This window comes from Phodopus roborovskii, unplaced genomic scaffold, assembly GCF_943737965.1.
Source record: "Phodopus roborovskii unplaced genomic scaffold, PHOROB, whole genome shotgun sequence".
Taxonomy (NCBI): domain Eukaryota; kingdom Metazoa; phylum Chordata; class Mammalia; order Rodentia; family Cricetidae; genus Phodopus; species Phodopus roborovskii.
In genome coordinates this window covers 4,789,758-4,807,858 of record NW_026126611.1, presented here as the reverse complement: position 1 = coordinate 4,807,858, position 18,101 = coordinate 4,789,758, and the positions used below count along the sequence as shown (strand labels likewise).

At 45.2% G+C, this 18,101-nt stretch overlaps 1 protein-coding gene across 1 annotated transcript in view; it reads right to left on the bottom strand.

Moving 5' to 3' along the window:
- The window catches only part of Prkn (parkin RBR E3 ubiquitin protein ligase), a 959,805-nt gene that overhangs the window by 642,541 nt on the left and 299,163 nt on the right, over window positions 1-18,101 (bottom strand). Inside the window, exon 3 of the mRNA XM_051206078.1 lies at window positions 1,988-2,216. Within this exon, the coding sequence (XP_051062035.1) occupies window positions 1,988-2,216 (229 nt within the window). The remainder of the gene's footprint in view (window positions 1-1,987; window positions 2,217-18,101) is intronic.

The window sequence follows — 18,101 nt, the reverse complement described above, 5'->3', positions numbered from 1 at the left end:
TATGTATAAAATCACAGGGCAACCTACATCCAAACCAACACCTCATCCGTCAGAGTGTTCATTTTAGGGTCAACATTATGATTCTAGCTTACTCTTTTCTATTGTTGCTCGGCGTATGACCCCTTATCACAGTATTAATCTCCTAATGCAGTTTTTCTTTTGGGTGGCATCTTAGGCACTGTTTATGTTGCACCTGGCATGCTTGTCCACCATCATAATTCACACCGACACTGACTGCATGTTGTCCCTCAAGCATTTACTTTGGCCTCGGTCCCACTCTCTGCCCTGGTTAATCCTTCAACAGGACTGGCAAGCTGGGGGCGGGCAAGCTCATGCTGGCTTAGGAGGCTGTTTGTGTCCTGTCCCTGACTTGAGCAACAGTGTTTGGGGTGCTGACTTGTTAGGTCAAGGCTCTGCTCTTGGCAGCGGTTACCCCTCCACTTTTTCCGTTCTCTTGGGAGACATCCAGCTTGTTGCTCTCGTCCAGCCAACTTTGGCTCCTTTCATTTCAGGACCTCGTTGTCCTGGGGGGTTCTTCCCTTTACCAGATGAGCTCAGTTATTTGCCTGAAGCAGCACACCTGACTTCCGGGGCCTTCCACTCTTTTATGTAACTACAGCTGGGAACTGTGTTTCTGTGCTGTTCTTTGTAGATTTTGCTCCTGCTACTACTACTACTACTGCGAGATCACTGATGGTCTTACAAGTCAATGAAGCAATATTTAAGCATTTTATCGAGAGCCATTTTCTGTTATTTTTGAGCTTCCGTCTTTCTGGCCTCAGGATCGGATCCCCCGGTGCTGAGAAAGCCATGCTAGTCCAGGCCTATCTATGTGTGCGTGGGAGAGGAAATAAACTGCTCTGGAGAGTTAATTATTGGCTTTTATCTGTATGTACAGACCAAATTACTAGTGTTCTGCCATTACTTATTCATACCAGATAATAAATGCTTAAGTAAATCTATTAATATCATCGGTGTAACAAAATGATGACTGCCTCCTGGGGTTTACCTATCCGTGTCCCCTCTAAACCTAATCACAAATATGATATTAAGACGTGGGACCCTCAGGACCTCAGGAGTGGGATTAATGTCATAAAAAGGAATTCATGATGGATCACTATAGTCAAGGAAGAGAATAGTTTACCATGAGTATACAGACACCCAGATAATATGGGACACAAACTATGTCTCTGGTGTGAGGATTATTTTGAGCCATTATTTGAAGAAACAGTAGCCCTATCATTTCTTATTTTAGCTGTAGAATCCCTTCTGCAACATGAAGATATGGTCTTCATCTCCTCAGAGACAGGCACCGATACGGTGCCTTCTCAGAAAGAGATGCCAGGTCCTTCCAGGCTCCCAACCTTCTGCCACCTACATGCCGCAGCTTCCAGACTGGGAGGGACACTTTCCTGTGTTCTAGACTTGATCAGTCTTGAGCATCCGTTACTACATAAATTCACTGGGGCAATGCATTTACTTACCAAGGAAAATGCTTGAAATGACTATACCTACATCATGACCCGGGGCCAGAGAATGTGAACAAGAAATTAAAAACACCTTTGAGTTTTAAACCATCTCTGCATCACTGAAAATCTAGTCAAGGGAAATACACTTAAGAACACAAGAAGTTAAAGAAAAGCAAAACACGAGACAGACATGTGCGCTCCTGGTTGTACACCAAACACTGACATGGCTTGCCACATGTTTGTACCACCCCACCTCCTCAAAGGAGAAACGTAACGCATTGTTCATGGCCCGTGCATGGTCAGCATCCTTTATGTCTGCTCTCCTGTAACTCTGTTCTAATGTACGTTCTTACTATTCCCTTTACTCCCTCGTGTCTACAACTGTGCATGCTCAGGATGTCCCCCTGTGGTGACTTAGAGATTCCAGCCCCAGACATGTCACGAACCAAGTGTGTGCAGAGTGAGGGCACTGTCTCTGGAGAGTCGGTTGACAGACAAAACGGAGTCACTGCACTTACCGGGGCCTCTGGCTGCCTCCGAGTCTCCATCCAGAATGACCGCCAGTCCCACGGAGTCCGCTGGCAGGATATGGCTGCTGAGGTCCACCCTGGTCAAGCTTCTGGGCGCCCACACCGAGCCCCCTGAGGTGACGTGGGGCTTGTCCTCTCCGGGTGCCTGTGCCGCATGACTTTTCCTCTCTGGTCTCTGCACTACGTGTACAATGCTCTGCTGTTCCAGGTCACAGCCCTGGGGGAGGGGCGGGCACAAAGACAAGAACACGGGAAGCATTATGTGCAGGTAGACCTTAAGTCGTCCTCAGCTCTGCAGCGTGCAAACACGGTTAAAGGCTACGCGGCTTCGATGCCTTGGAGCACTAGTGGCTCTCTCTGAGTGGACAGCGGGGCGTGCTGGGTTGGTTGACGTAGGAAAACCCGTCAGTGGGGACTCAGAACTCGTACACTGCCTGTGACAGGCTGGTAGCGTGGAACTGGGGGGGGGGATAGAAGCAGACATATGGGGGAAAGGGGAACACAGAAATAGAAAACGATGGAAACATCAGAGGTTGACGGAACCTCGTAGGAAGACAGATCCTAAAGCATCGTAAGTGCCTTGCAAGTAATTCCCGTTTAAGACGTTTTACCTCCCAGGTGCTTTGTCCTTAACTCGTTTAATTTAAACACCGGTAGTCATTTCTGCTTTGTAGGAGCTCTGGAGGTTACCATCAGTTACTGGGCATTTCTCCACAGAGTCCCAACGACTGCGCTCGTGGCAGATTGCATACCTCCCTTCCCGTCCCCACGGCCACGCGCAAGTGTAGTGTAGCTCCAGTGGGGAAGCTAGCGAAGGCTTCGTTTGTCCTTCCGCTACCTTTCGATTAAAATCGGTGAACATTTACAATAGAACCTTCCCATCATGTTCTTCATGAACAGGAGTCTGTAATATTTAGAAGGAAAATTAGCGTATTTGCTAAGGCAAGACCTAGACTACCCCAGATAAAGTCCTAGTTCAGAATCAGTAATAGATCGAAGCATCATTCGTCTGAATTTCCTAATGGCTGGGATCTGGCTCCCTCACCGATGGCGCCATCTCTGTGTTCTTGGGCGTGGCGCTACCCTCTGTGGTTGTGAAAACGGTCAACAGATGCCTGTGTGCAATACAACCACGTGAAGGGCACGGTGCAATCCCCCTCCCCTGGCGTCTTCCTCGAGTAGTCTCCTCACTGTCGCTAACCCTGGAAGAACAGCGGCCTCTGCCACTCAGCTGAGCCCACTGCCAAGCACCCCTCGGCTTGGTGTTTGCCCTCTCTAGTCAGAAGGCCATAGAACGAGGTCATGCCGACGTCTTGCCACCCTCCTGCTCTGGCTTCCGGAACACTGACAGGTTTGCTCTGCCCTTAGTCCCAGGGTCCCCCCTCCATCCCCCACGATGGCTCCTACTTGAGTCTTTATCTGCCGCCCTCCTTATCACCCTCTTTCCCCAAGGCCACCCTATCTTATGCCTTATTTCCATCAAAGCACCCGCCTGGTAAACTTTACAGCATCTCAGAGATGCTGTAACCCCCAGCTTCAACGCCGATTTCCATTCTCTGATACTGGTCAGGCTTTAGTCACTGCATGGGGCTGATCCTCCCTGCCTTGTTATATCCAGTCAGGTGTGATTAGGCACCACAAATACCCTCCTCACCTCCAATCCCTTCACGCCCTCATCGTCTCCTCCCCATATTAGGCCTTCATTATTACGATGACTTGGTAATTACGTGTCTGGTTTCTGCCTGCTCCAGGCTCTTCCATGCAAGAAGAATCTTTCTGTCATATGACTAGTATGCTTACTCCTTTCCCCTTCCCAGGCCTCTGCCAAGTGCTTATTTCCTTTACTTGTACAGAAGGGCCATCCTCCGCAGGTATCCAAGCCATGGAGATGCATTAGGAGGCACCCACTATGTTCCCCGCTCACCTGCACCTTACACTGAGCCATGTAAAAGGCCATGCACTATTGATATTAGCGGATATGGCGGAGTCAAGGCTTGGAAATAGTTTTACCTGGTACTTATGTCCTCCACCAGAATATGCCTGGAAGCTGTCTCTCCTACAGCTCGGGAGCCACAACTGCGCATGTGATGTAGCCTAAGCCCAGTCAGAGAAGGAGTTAAGTGCTGCCCCGGGTGCAGCTGAAGCACTTTCAGACGAAGCTAGTCTTGGCCTCAGCCCCAGACCCCAGATGGTATGAAGATGTGTGAGAGCACAGGCCTGGGCAACTGCTCCGGTGGTTCTGTATTTGCTCCTCAGAAACAAAAGCAGACGGCACCCCAGTGCCCATTCCCACGGGAGCAGGACACATCTCATCGCTCTGTGCCTTGGAATGGGCTCTTATGTAGAACCCCTGCGCCTGTAGCCAGAGGCCCAGCAAACCAAGCGCTAAGACCTGAGCACCCTGAAGTACAGACAGGTAAGAATGGGGAATCGCAAAGAGGAGGAACTGAGCGTGGGGTGGGCGCCCTCAGCCCAGCCATCTCCCACGCTGACCTCTTGCCCAGCAGACACAGGCTTATTCTGTTCTCGGTGGTGTGTGTGTGTGTGTGTGTGTGTGTGTGTGTGAGAGAGAGAGAGAGAGAGAGAGAGAGTGTGTGTGTGAGTGAGACATGTGAGTGTGAGAGAGATGTGTGTGTGTGTGTTTGTGTGTGAGAGACATGGTGTCTCTCTGTGTGTGATATGTGTATACGGTCTCTTGTGTGTCTATGTGTGTCCAAAATAAGTTAGAAAATGTTCATAATAGTGGCTGGTCATACTTATATACGTATTATGCAAGGACTCACAAAGCATTTTGAACCTAGGGATGTGGGAATTGAGAACTGAACGACTAAAGGAAAAAAAAAAAAACACGGAACAGATGAGTAAGCGGAGGAGTGGATAGTGGATATAAACCGTCCTGAGCCCCGTTCCGACGGGGCTTCAGGGAAAGCTGCAGGGGCGTGGAAGGAGGGACAGCACGCGAAGACCCGTGTGGATCAAATGCAGTGGACTTGCCTCCTGGATGCTCATTAGTTTCTGCATGGAGGGGGCAGTCGCCTCCCTCTGCTTTACTTTCCCTTGTGATACCACTGTGTCCATATGGTCAGCACTGAACACTGTTTTGGAGACTTGGAGAGATGTAAAGAACCCAACACTCATCATGCATCAGGTTTGATAATGGGAGTCTGTGGCTCCCTAACTTGCATATGGCCGTGGCCTCAGAATTCTATGGTTGTTCCACTCCAATGAACCTTATGAAGAAAAGGGAGAACATGCACAAAAATGTGAATGTGGATTCCGGTAAAGTCTCATCTTTCATATGATCCAAAAATGAATAGAAAAAAAAAATCCTCTCTGTGCAAGATTCCCTGGGACACTCTCTGGGGCAAACATGGAAGAAATCAGAAGTGAGCCACCCCAGACCTCCCCGGCTTTCAGAAGGCGCTGCCTGCAAAGGGATTTCAGTAGTTGCGGTGGTATTTATAGAACATATTTCCACATCTCTACCCATGGTTCTGAGACCTGTAATTGCTTAATTCTTTAACTCTCTCACAGAAAACACTGTTGATCTAGCCGTCCCTTGGCCAGATGGCATGCTTGCATGAGATGCCAGCAGAGCCCAGAGCCACACTAATAGCCAATTCCGTGGACGATAAGCTGGATAAAGTTCAGCTGTGTGGTGATTCCAAAGACCTGGTAATATGCACTTCACACAGTACTCACAAACCCCTCAGACTTCAGATGGAGATTTGGGGTGGGAAGAAGGGCAAGTTCCGTGACTCAAAAGGGTTGTAAAGTCCCTTGCAGAAAAAAACAGCCTTCCCCTAAAAAACACTAATATTCTGGGAAAAAACAAAACAAAACAAAAATGTTGCCTAGTAAGCAGAGAGCATACACTCATTTTGTATTTGTTTGTAGTAATTTAACTTCCCTCAGAAGAAAGGCAGCAGCCTAATTGTTTCATAAGCAAAGCAAGTAGATATTCATCCAGGGGGGTGGGTCTTATACCTCCATCAGAGCTCTTGACCTTCTGGGGACTGGGAGAGCCATTAGTGTCTCATGCTCCCTCCAACAGGACATTTGGTACAGTGTGAATAACTGCAAGACAGTAACCAACTCTCACCCAGGCAGGTGCTATCTGATAATAAACACCCCCAAAACAAAACAAAATTTTCCTTTCTCTAAAGAGGCCCATTAGAAGGCATGTTGTTAGGATCGAAATATTTCAGAGCTTGGTGCTCTAAGTACTCTTGGTACTTCTAAGACCTTGGATATGAGAACATCTTAAATTTTTGACCCTCCTGCATCTAAGGCCTGGGGATCATTTTGGAAAGAGGGCAGAAAAACTGCGAGAGCCAGAAGATGAAGGAGTTTGCTGTGAGGCTGCATCTCCTAGGAATGTCAGAAGCTATGCCCACACGGTCTTACCAGCATGACTGTGTTACACAAGCTGAATTAGGAAAACACCAAAGGACATGCTAACAAGAGACAGGGGAATGCTCACTGGGCCTCAACCCTACACAAAGAATTTAGGCAACAAAGGAATGTTGATACTGGGGAAAATAGTCTTCATCAAGGAAAGAACACAGCGATTGGTTCCCCAATACCAAATGGACATCCTGAAAACATACATACTGACATATACAGGTAGAACATGTCCTATCTGTTGTGCATATGTGTGTGTGTGTGTGTGTGTGTGTGTGTGTGTGTGTGTGTGTGTGTGTATAAAGGAGGCAGGGGGAGCCTGCATCCTCTCTGCATTTTGTTCTTGTGGTGAATGCAGATTCATTCGGTCAGAAGCCCATGCTAGACAGCCGCCTTAGCACCTGAACTTGGGCTTCTCAGACTTCAGGACTCTCAGAAACAGGTTTCCATTCATTATAAAGTTTCCCAGTGTAAGGCATTTGCCTTACTGATAATCGAGTCAGAAGCAGTTCTGTTAACAAATGAGAACCATGAATACAAACCTCATTGCACATCAGTTGCTGTGGCCTCTGCTCTTCCTCTCACTTCCGCTGTGCAGAAGATAAGGAGCCTTGGAGAAGTTAAAACATGGGCCTGAGTCTTCACTGAGAAAGGAGGCTGCCAAGAGCTATGTTCAGCTCAAGTCTGAAGCAAAATGGAGACGTGGCTGGGGCAGAGCAGGGCAAGTGTACAGAGGGCTACGGCGAGAACCGGGCCTGGAGATTCCAGCAGAGCCAGCACAGGTAGAAAGAACTAAGAAAAAGAGCCCAGGGCCTGCTCTGTCTCTGTCTGGGGAAGTTCCCAGGCAGGGACAACTGACCTGAGTTCAATGCCCAGGCATGGAGGGACACAGCTGCCATCCCAGTAGAGAGGAGGCAGAAATGGGCTGATCCCTGGGGCTCAGCGGCCACATTAACCTAGTTTGTTTGGTTAGTTGCAGGCAGACAGGAAAACGTGCCACCAGCAAAAAGTAAAAGGTGCCTGGGGAATGGCATCTGGGGTTGACCTCTGACTTCTACAGAGGCGTAGAACAGGCCGAGGCCAGACCACGAAGGTGGGTGTGGGCTATACCAAAGCCATGGAAGCCAGCTACCAAGTCTGCACCCACAGAGGCATAAGGACTGCCTTCAGAGCGGCGAGGACTTGGGAAGATTTCTTCTCTATCTGAGGGCAAAAGAGGAAACACATGCCTTCTGATGGTAACAAGAAAAAAGGAACAAGCACACTTTTCCCAATGGTAAACCTTCTCTTTTACAGCATCTTAAATAATCTCTTTTTCCTGACAGTCTCTCTACATGGTCACCTCTCTTCACACAGTTACATGTCTGTCCCTAGTTATAGCCAACTTGTAAACAGCTATACATCTCTATACCCAGTTACATCTATTCCTGCTTCCTGTCTTTACGCAGCCACGCCTCCCTCCATCCACACAGTCATAAACTTCTTCCTCAGCACACCTCTATACAGCTGCACTTTTATCTGTCTACACACTCAGCTACGTATCTCCACACTTCTCTCTCCTTACATCTCTCCCTACAGCAAAGCCTCTGAACAAATAGGAATCACATTTTCAAGCTCACACAGCACTTCTTAAGTAAACAACAAGAAACAGAGTCACGCTGACCACACAGTTTCTCTCACGCTACGGAGGTTGCCCTGACCAGGCATGGTGAGAAAGGAGCGGTAAGGGTTTCCAGACAGAAAGTACCACTCACTGAAATTCGGGGCTTAAACAATAAACACTGTGTCTGAACCTTGAGGTTGGGAGTCCATGCACAAAGTCCATTGCTGAGAGAATTGTGTCTACTGAACTTGCTTCACGAGTGAACTTGAATCAGTAAGAAGCACCTGGGGAATTGTCCTTGTGTATTTGAGTCCAGGGACAACCAGTTCGGTTTGAATTTTTTCTGAAGTCTAAAGTTAGCTGTCTTTGTGACTGAGAATACTATTAATCTCCTATGTCAGTCCGAGTAATGAAAAATATCCTTGTATTATTTCTCTTCATCAGAATTATACGGTTAATCAGAAATCATCTTCCTGAACATCCACAACTATATGTGTGCCCAGTAGATGGAATGTTTTCCCCAGATAAACACAGAGGCAATGAGAAAGATACCCACAGCTCTCACATGAGAAAAACTACAGACAGAGACAGACAGTTACCCACAGCCAGTGACCCCATGGTCCTTAGCTGGAGTCATTCATCTGGTGGGTCAATCTGTTGAATACTAGTTTTTACCTATTATATACTCCCATGGTCTCTGGCAAGGCTACAACTGTTTTTTTTGTTTGTTTGTTTTTTACCAGCAAGACCTTCTTCATGTTCAATCTTCTGGAAACATCCTTGTATTTCCTTTTATTTAATTTAAAAATATGTATGTGTGGGTATGAATGCGTGTGAGAGAGTATCATGGGTGTGGGTTGTGTAAGTACATGTGCCCAGGTGTGTGAGTGTCAACCCGACAAAGTGTTGTGTGCCCTCTCTACCACTCTCTACCGTGTTCCTCTGAGGTATGGCCTGTCCTTGAACCTGACGCTTGCATTTAGTTTTCAGCCGGATGGAAGCCGGTAAGCCCTTCTGTTTCCATTTCCCCACAGTGCTGAGTTACAGACATTCCCAGAAAAGTGTTTAGCTGTTATGTGGGTGCTGGATATGAACCCAGCCATTAGTCTTCACTGCTGAGCTGTGTCTCTGGCTTTTCTTTTTGTTCTTGTGTATGTAGGAGCTTCAGTGAGGATCTGATCTTGATTTGTGTTGGCTGAACTTGACCATTCTAAAAGAAGACAGCTATTCTCATAGACAGTTCAGAGGCAACAACACACACTTGAGAGGGCGCCCACTAAACACTCATGAGTAGGGAATGAAAGGGCCAGGTCTGTAGCCTCTGTTGTCAGTCTTGCTGTCCAACGTGCTACTAGACATCCCTAGCTAGACTCTCCATCCATCTGGCTCCAGATGTGAATGTCTACTAGGAGCAGGACCTCCCAACAGCTTTCCCTTCATGACCTCACTCATCAGCCCAGTCTGTGGTTCCTCTGAGGTTAAGGTCTGTGGTCCATGACTTATGTCAGACTGTCCTCAGCCTGTTCAATATTACACGGTTGTTTTCAGTTCACGGTAGGTCTGTTAACTCTGTCTCATCATACAGAGTGTTTCAGAGCACATTAGTGGCAAGCTATCATATTCTCTATTGTACACATTTGGTCTTTAAATACAGACCGTCTCTGATTTTTATTTGAAATTTTAATTCAAATACACTTTTTTTCTGGAAAGGCAATATGATCATTCAGAAGTTATCAGATAAAAATACTTAAATATTTTTAGCTGGTAAATTATTAATCCACATTGTAATTATAAAAATTAGTTTTCTATTAAAGTGCTCCTTCGTAGGTAGTTTTAAAGGAAATTTTTTTACAACATCTCCCTCTGACTGAAAGAAAATTCTGCATGATTACTCCTTTTGCATTTTCTGAAAATAACTTCTAGCAGACCGTTTTCTAAGCCCCCTCTGAGTTTTTAATGATGTACTTGGATGCCAAAGAAAAATGAAATGGCAGTTATTTAGGAAGTCACTTATGGGTGTTTTTTAATGGGTAAGAACCATTTCACTTGCTTGCTGTGCCTGGAGATTTTCAGAGCCAGGCAGAGTAACCACAAAGGATTTGTTCACAGTGGCTCCATGGCCTTTACCCCTGGGTTCCCTCCATAATCCTCAGCAAAAACCAAATGCCAATTTATATTAATTATACGAGGGGGAAAAAAAGCAAAAAATATCACTTCCCTTCAAACTTATCCTTCATTTCTTGAGAAGACTTGAAAAATGGATTCTTTGTGATATGTGCTTTTGAATCATTTCCTGTTTCTCATGACTGGATATATATATATATATATATATATATATATATATATATATATATATATAGAGAGAGAGAGAGAGAGAGAGAGAGAGAGAGACAGAGAGAGAGAGAGAGTGTGTGTGTGTGAGAGAGATGGGTAGGGACAGGGACAGAGATAGGCATATATTCATTCAAAGAAATTACATGACTTAGAGATATTGAAAGAGTCCACTCTCTGGTGCCAAAGGCAGTGTAACACAATTCCTGCGAAAGGTCCATTAGCCCCACACTAATTACCAGAGCAGCTCAGAGTGTTGTCATCCAAATCCCCTCCCATTGCGGGGCCTAGACCCTTCTTCCTGCTCACTGAGACCTAACCCTGAAGGCGCTCGGCAGGGGTGGGGGAGGATGATGCATCCATCTTGCTACCTGTGAGCTGCAGTCATAAGGAGCATATGTGAGCAAAGTCAGTGCTGTTTAATAAGTGATGCTTGAGACTGACCCTCTCCTGAATGCGAAGAATACCAATAATCAAACCTAGACCCATTAACCACGCTATAATTATGCTTTCTTAAGTTAAATGTTTTAGTTCATATTCTGAGAGAGGAGCTGGGGTCCCTGTGCGGCACTGGGTTGTTTGGGAAGAAGAGGCAAGTTTCCTAAAGGCAAACAAGAAGCTAGCGCAGACAGACGTTTCTATTTATTTATTTTAACAACTGACAGAGATACACAGTCTCATGCTTTTGCTGTGAATTGCTTAAGCTTCTAGCCTTAGGTTCAAATTTCAGATATAAATACTACCCACTGTTACTTAAGTCAGCTCCTCTTTCATAATCTGAATCTGTTAAGTCATGGGCAACCCTTCTCTCCTTTGAGATGAGTAATACATGAGACATCTCTCCTTTCACACCTGTGCTCTGGAGGCCCGCCTGCGCTGCAGCCTTCCAGACGCTAGAGCTAGAGGGTGGATAGACAGGGACCGTCGGGAGACTCAGGACAAATCCTGACACAGACACTCGACAGAAAGCCAGGATGAAGAGAATTTAGCCTCGGCCTGTGAGGCTCGGGTCATGGAACTCTGGGTAGGGACAGAGAGAGAATGAATGAAGGACAGACACACTGACACAAATTCAATAAAAGCTGGGGGCAGGTGGGGTCTGGAGCTGCAGTGGGTTTCTTAGGTACAGCACGGGGGAGGGGGGTTTGTGGCTGCCCAGTCTTGGTAGGATGTCTCTGTAGGCGAGCAGTCTCAGATGGTAAACATCTGGGGGGAGGCAGCTGTTAGTGTTTGCATGCACTGGCCACAAGGGCTCAGACATAGACTCCCAAGAAGACTGTTACTGTAACCACCCCTCTCAAGTGTGGCCCGTGTGGATAACGGCCTTGCCAAATGTCCCACCGGTCTGAGGTCTTAGAGTCCTCGACATGGTCATGCCCGTGTCACAACATATTCAGTCAGGACTTCATTCACTCGGGGCTTCCTCTGCCCCCATTCCCATTCCTGGTCCTCAATAACTTTCTTCTACAAGGATTTATTAAGGGGGACCCATGTGCCAAGGTCACAGTCATTGGGGCAGGCCCTTGGGTGTCATGGTTATCACAGCAAGCAAACGCAGTCCATAGGGACACCCGCCGGATTTAGTAAGGGAGGAAGACGGCTGGGTAGTGGGTAAGGACTCTTGGTCTCACAGTTTTACTCCCAAGCAACGACAAATGCCACAGCTGAGACTGTTTACCCTAAGGTTATCTAGTTTCTTAAGCAAGCCTTGACTGTTTCTCCACTGCCAGTGTACCTAGGGCTATGGGTAAAGGATCATCTCAGAGAAGGTTCACTCGGTTTCCTCTTGCTTTCCAAGAGTTGAAAAGATTTTCAAATGTCCATTAGCAGGAGGGCTGGTGCAGTGTTCCTCGCTAACAGCACCCAGTGAAGCTTCCGGGTGACCTGCCAGGTCCTTAGTCCACAGGAGAGCTGCTCAAACACCCACAGCAGACGTCTGGGACCGTAACCAACCTACAGTGTCAAACGCTATGTGTAATCAAATGGCTAACAGGTGATTGGTGGGTGGGAAGTGCGTACGTTGCACAGAGGGATGCTATTCCTCCGAGGTAAGATGCGGCAGGATGCCACCACATCTATCATGCTTTTCGGAATGGCTTGCTGCTTAAAACTTGAAAATCAGTCCTGACGCTGTGCGTTTCCAGGTGTTGGGAAACAGCGGGTTCTTGGAACCACATCAGGGGAAACCAAGAAGAGGGATACTGTCAACACTCTGGCTTGCTCTCCCGGGAAGTGAGCGAGCAAGGATGGACTGCATCGGCCGTAACGAAATTTGGGGGAGAAAAATAACTCCATCTCAGTGGGCCAGTGACATGTTAAAGGAGAAACTTTGCTCCCTTTCTCTCCCCTCCAATATATTAGGACACAGTTCATCCTTTCCAGAATATGAGCAGAGAAACCACTCTCCTGGAACTGGGGAGCATCCCTTTTCCAACACGTACTCTTGTGATAAATTTCTGTTTTGTATAAGTTACAGCCTGAGATATTTTGTTACAGTAATGCAAGAAGACCGACACACTCATCTGATAATGTCTCCAGCCCAGTTTCAAGTATCAGGGAGTCATTTAGAGGTCAGGAGTACTAAATGAATCAACCAGAATTGCATATGGAGTTTCCATACAGACACCAGATGTCAATGCACATCAAAATTGGCCTAAACGCCGCACAAGATACTAGCTAGAACATCTTTTACTCCATCTCTTGGCTATGAAATTAGAATCACTATAGCAGGTCCTGGCACGTTTGGTTGTTTCTGGCAGTGTTCCTTTGGGTAGCTCCTCTATGCTCCCCTGGGCAAGGCTAAGGACCTGAGTGGCTCAGGACCACATTCAGAGCCACCTCAGAGGCCTGCCCTCCATTCTGGACACAAAGATACCAAACAGTTCTCTACTGGCGCGTGGACTCACCCGCCTTGTCAGCAAACTGGGGATCAGCAGGAAGGGAGTTACTAACCCAGGACCCACAAGTCCTCTGTTCTCAGGACCACAACCTGAGGACTGTCTGTCGACATGCTGACACACAGAACCCACGAGCACCAAAGGCTGGGAAGAGAAACTTCCCACTGAAGTGCACAGGGAAGACTTCAGTCTGTGAAGTAAACAAAACATTGTCACTGAACGCAGGACACACAGGCACCTGTGTGCATTTGAACTCACCAGTGTCAAAAGTAGATCAATTCTACCTTATAGGGCACATCCCTAAGTTAGCATAGGAGTAGGAAGACATGGCATACACAGGGGCAAGTGTTATTTATGAGCCTGTCCTGTGTTGAGCAGCTGGAAGGTAAAGCCAGGACCAGAAAACACATGTGAAGTTAAGCAACGCATTGAAGAGGCACACAGGTTTTTCTGGTTTATAATTTAGCACATTGGCTCCTCCCAATGCACTAAAGCCAAAACAAGACAATTATCTCATAAATATAATTAAAATTTTCAAACACTGATTTTTTTTTTTATAGTCTTTAAAATGTCCTAGACAAAAGTCTAGGACAGTAACCTGGTGGAAAGACTTGCATAACACTCAGCTTGGGGAGGGAAAGTCTGGGAAACTCTGGGGCTAAAATTAATTTTAAATGTATTGACAAAACTTTGTGTAGGAATAAAAATGCCATATGACTAAATATCCACTTCCTGCCACATGTAACAATACATCATATACACACAAACATATGTATGTAAATATGTATACAGAGAGAGCGAGAGACAGAGACAGAGACAGAGACAGAGAGAGGGAGAGACAGAGAGAGAGAGAGAGAGAGAGAGAGAGAGAGAGAGAGAGAGGGTTATGAGGTTCTATCCAGCATTTACACTTTGACACAAGCTATTCATGTTTGCTTTCCGACTGGAACATACTATGGTGGATCTGTTATTTTGTAAATAGGAATGAAGCACTAAACGGACTTCTGTACCTCACTTTTAAAATGTGTATTGATTCCACCATGGAAACAGATATATTCACTTCTGAATACCAGAAACCTTTGTGCACGGCTATGGTAAAAGGAGAAATGCCAAGCATGCTGCAGTTGGGTTGGGGTTCTGCAACACAAAAGGATTTTGGGGAGAACACTGACATGAACATATTCCCCAGAACTACTCATTTTCCGGGCATCAAAGCCAGCTGACGCAGCCCGGCAATCTAGCAATGTTCACGTAGACTTGGAAGAGTAGCCCTGGCGAGGGCAGGGTTGGTGAGAGCCCTTTCTCAGTGTGGTAGCAACAGAAACAAATCTCCTATGTTTTCACAGCAAAGATAGTTTTCATCACAAACTTCAAACAGATCTGTGCCGTCGTGAAAGGAGGCAGCGTAATGACCAATTATCATCTTCCCACACATAGCCTGGAGCAATCGGAAATACAAACAGCAGGAGAAAACAGAGCCATGGCCATCCCTGCTAGCAGGAGGCATGTTAGACGCACGTGGCAAAACTTCAAAGGTATTCGATCACATTTACCTAGACACACAACTATGAATGATGCCCTAAGTGTGTGAAAACATGTGCACATCTTCATTGCAGTGACAGTGAGTAGGGAGAGAATCTCAACATTCCCCAAAACCCACCTGGCTGCCATTCGTACGGTCAATCTGTAGGAATTCGTTTATACTCCAAATGAGCTCACATAAACGTATGGCAGTTAGTACTCACTGATTACAAACGGCCAGTTGCAGGTGGTGGTGTTAGTGGCCCACTTATCTATGTGATGTACCTGACTTCACATATGCATTGTGGTTATTGAGTGGGGATTCCACATAGTAATTAGCTTTCATGACTGAGACTAAATGGTGAAGGAAGGGACTTCTAGGTTTTACTTAGTAGGTTTCTGAAAATTAAAAACCTATTAAGCACATTACTTCAACACTTTTAAAAAGGACACCTGAGATTGTGTTTTCAAGTAAAACAAGTCAGTGAATCTCTAAATGTGTTTGTTCAGACTGAAAAAGATAATGGCAGGAAACTCTGTACTTAGCATGGGATGTTTTTTCCACTTTCCTGTCAATGCCTAGCTGATGGTGATTTTTGTCATTGTTATTTGTAATTTCTCCTGACTGTACTTCACCTTCTGAATAAAACCTCATGTTACACACAGTTTGTGCAGGCGACTGAATCAACTTCTACCTGAGCAAAAACAAACAAACAAACATTGGTGTCTATTTTTGGAGTGACCAAGAGATTATAGCTGTTTTTTCACATACATACAGGAAATGATAATGTGAGCGCATACATGTGGGGTGTGTGTGTGTGTGTGTGTGTGTGTGTGTGTGTGTGTGTGTGTGTGTGTGTTCAAGTATCCTTTCAGAATTATTTACAGAAGCTTCAAGAAATTAGTGACTGTGACACCTGAAGCTGGGAGAGAGAATTAAGGAAAATAGTGGGAGCTAAAATAATGGTGTCCCCTTCCCCCTCCCACTGCCATAAAAATTCGTAAATAATCAGAGAGTCACTAAAATAGTAAATGTAAAAAAAAAAAAAAAAAAAAAAAAAAAAAAAAAAAAAACAGATAAATGCCAATTCTACTTAGCATTTCAAGTTTGTCTGTTCGGTACCCTAAAAATGGTTATGTGGCAGCTTGATCACAGATCCAGCATGCACTTAATGAGATGACTGATGTGTGTGCTGGCAATGGAACTGTGGTTCCTTAGAGGAACGATGCATGTCTCAATCACTGAGCCATCTTTCCAGCCCCATAAAAGTATTCTAAATTGTTCAAATTAAACAGACTTTATATACATAAAATTTTCTCAAAATGTAATACATGTTAGCCAAAAATAAATATAATAACATCACCAGGTTATACAAATCCTAGACCTTCATGAACTAGGCAAATGGAGACTCTACTCTAAATGCAAAGAAAGAAAAATAATTCCAGCCAGAGACCCACTAATTCAAATACAATCGAAGAGATAAGGAGTGACTGGGTACATTTATTTTGTACATTTTACCTTATATACTAACTTTTGAACTTTACCAATTCTACTTTAAATGTCAATTCTATTTAGTTACCAATCTTCAAAGTTTGGACAACTTTCAATAAATAATCACTTATCTAATTTTTCTTAAGAGAAAACAAGCTTGGATAGTGATTGGCATCCCTGTGAAGACATTCAGAGCGAAGATGCCACTGCCACACATCTGAAGACCAGTAGCCCAACTAGTTTATCAGTCACTATAAGCCAGCTTCACTTGATGGCAATATTTTGCGGGTAATGTAATATTTCTGGGTTGTGTACACCCAAATTCAAATGCTGAATGTTTAACCCAAAGGAGAAAAGCAAGCACTAGTCTTGCTCAACTTTAAAACCTATGACCCTCAAGAATGACCAGTCCAGCGTGGCATTTCCAATGGTATAATCTCGGTACTTTCATTTGAAGATAACCAACATTGTCTAGTTGAACTTAAAGCCCACTCAGTGGAAAGGAATTCATGCCTGGCACTATAAACCTAGCCCACCACCCCTACGTGGCAAAGTTCCTAGAGGAGCACCTACTATTGCCACTGACCTGAACCAGCACAGCCTCAAACGGTACTCTGAGTTCTTACCCTTGATGGGCATAGCTCTCATTCATCAAGAAAGCTCCCTTTCTTCAGAAGACGGAGTCTATTTCAGAAGTGGATAATGCAAAACTTTTACAAGATAAATACCAACTAACTGTGTGGTGTGCCCAACCCCCACTGACACTTTTACAACGCAATCCCTACGTACACCCATGGCTCAGGGACTTCACGGGAGGAAAGCAGGAAGACTGCAGGCAGCAAAGACCAGCATTCCTTGCTGCAGGGAAGCCACGCCCGTGAGAGCACAACAGTATGGCTGCCTGAACAAGACCCGCCTAACGACAACACCAGCTGACATGTCAAGGTAGAAGAAAACCTCACTAGTTACTTATTGCTAAATTCTGGCACTCAGGATAGACAGTAAACAAGCAAATAACTTGGTTCTAAGTGAAAATAGTCAAGTAAAGTCTGCAATACTTCCCCAAACTGGAAGCTGATTTACATTCCATTCAGGACTCTGAAGGAAATGTGTTCAATGTACAGTAGGATTTTCACAGTAGGAGCTCCAGGCTTGTCAATCTAACCAGAATTTAACGCATACTTGTTGATGGACTGGGTAACAACCTTCAAAGGTTATTCTTTATATTTGTATATTTATAATCATCAACAACCAAAGGGGAAAGAAGAAGAAGAAGAACTTTAGTATAGCCCTATAATAGTCCTGGTACTCATTTTGTAGACCAGGCTGGCCTTGACTCTGAGATCCACCTGCCTCTACCTCCTGAGTACTGGGATTAAAAGAATGTGCCACCATGCCTGGCTCATCTTTGAGATTCTGAATGTGTGCTTGTCATCTTTATATCATGTATGATTTCAATATTTTGAACTCATGGTCGCATAACCTTGAACCCACTGACATAATACAAATCATAAACTCAGAGTTCAGTAAAACTCATTTGTAATTGGCCATGGTGACAGGTGACATGTACCCGTAATCCCAGCACTTATGAACCTGGGACAGGAGGATCAAGAGCCTGGCAACATAGCGAAGGTCTGTCTCTAACTGGGATTATACAATCAGCTATCTTTCATCCTCTTACTTGTTAAAAAAAAAAAAAAAAAAAAAAAAAAAAAAGCAGATCCTTCTGAAAACAAAAAGGGCTTGATAGTGCTTGGCAGCGGTAAGTGTAGTTGTGTGTCGCTAAATCTCTCTCAGTGGTGAACTTGTAACTGCTCACACTCTTGTCCTACATTCTTTGATCTTTTAAATATT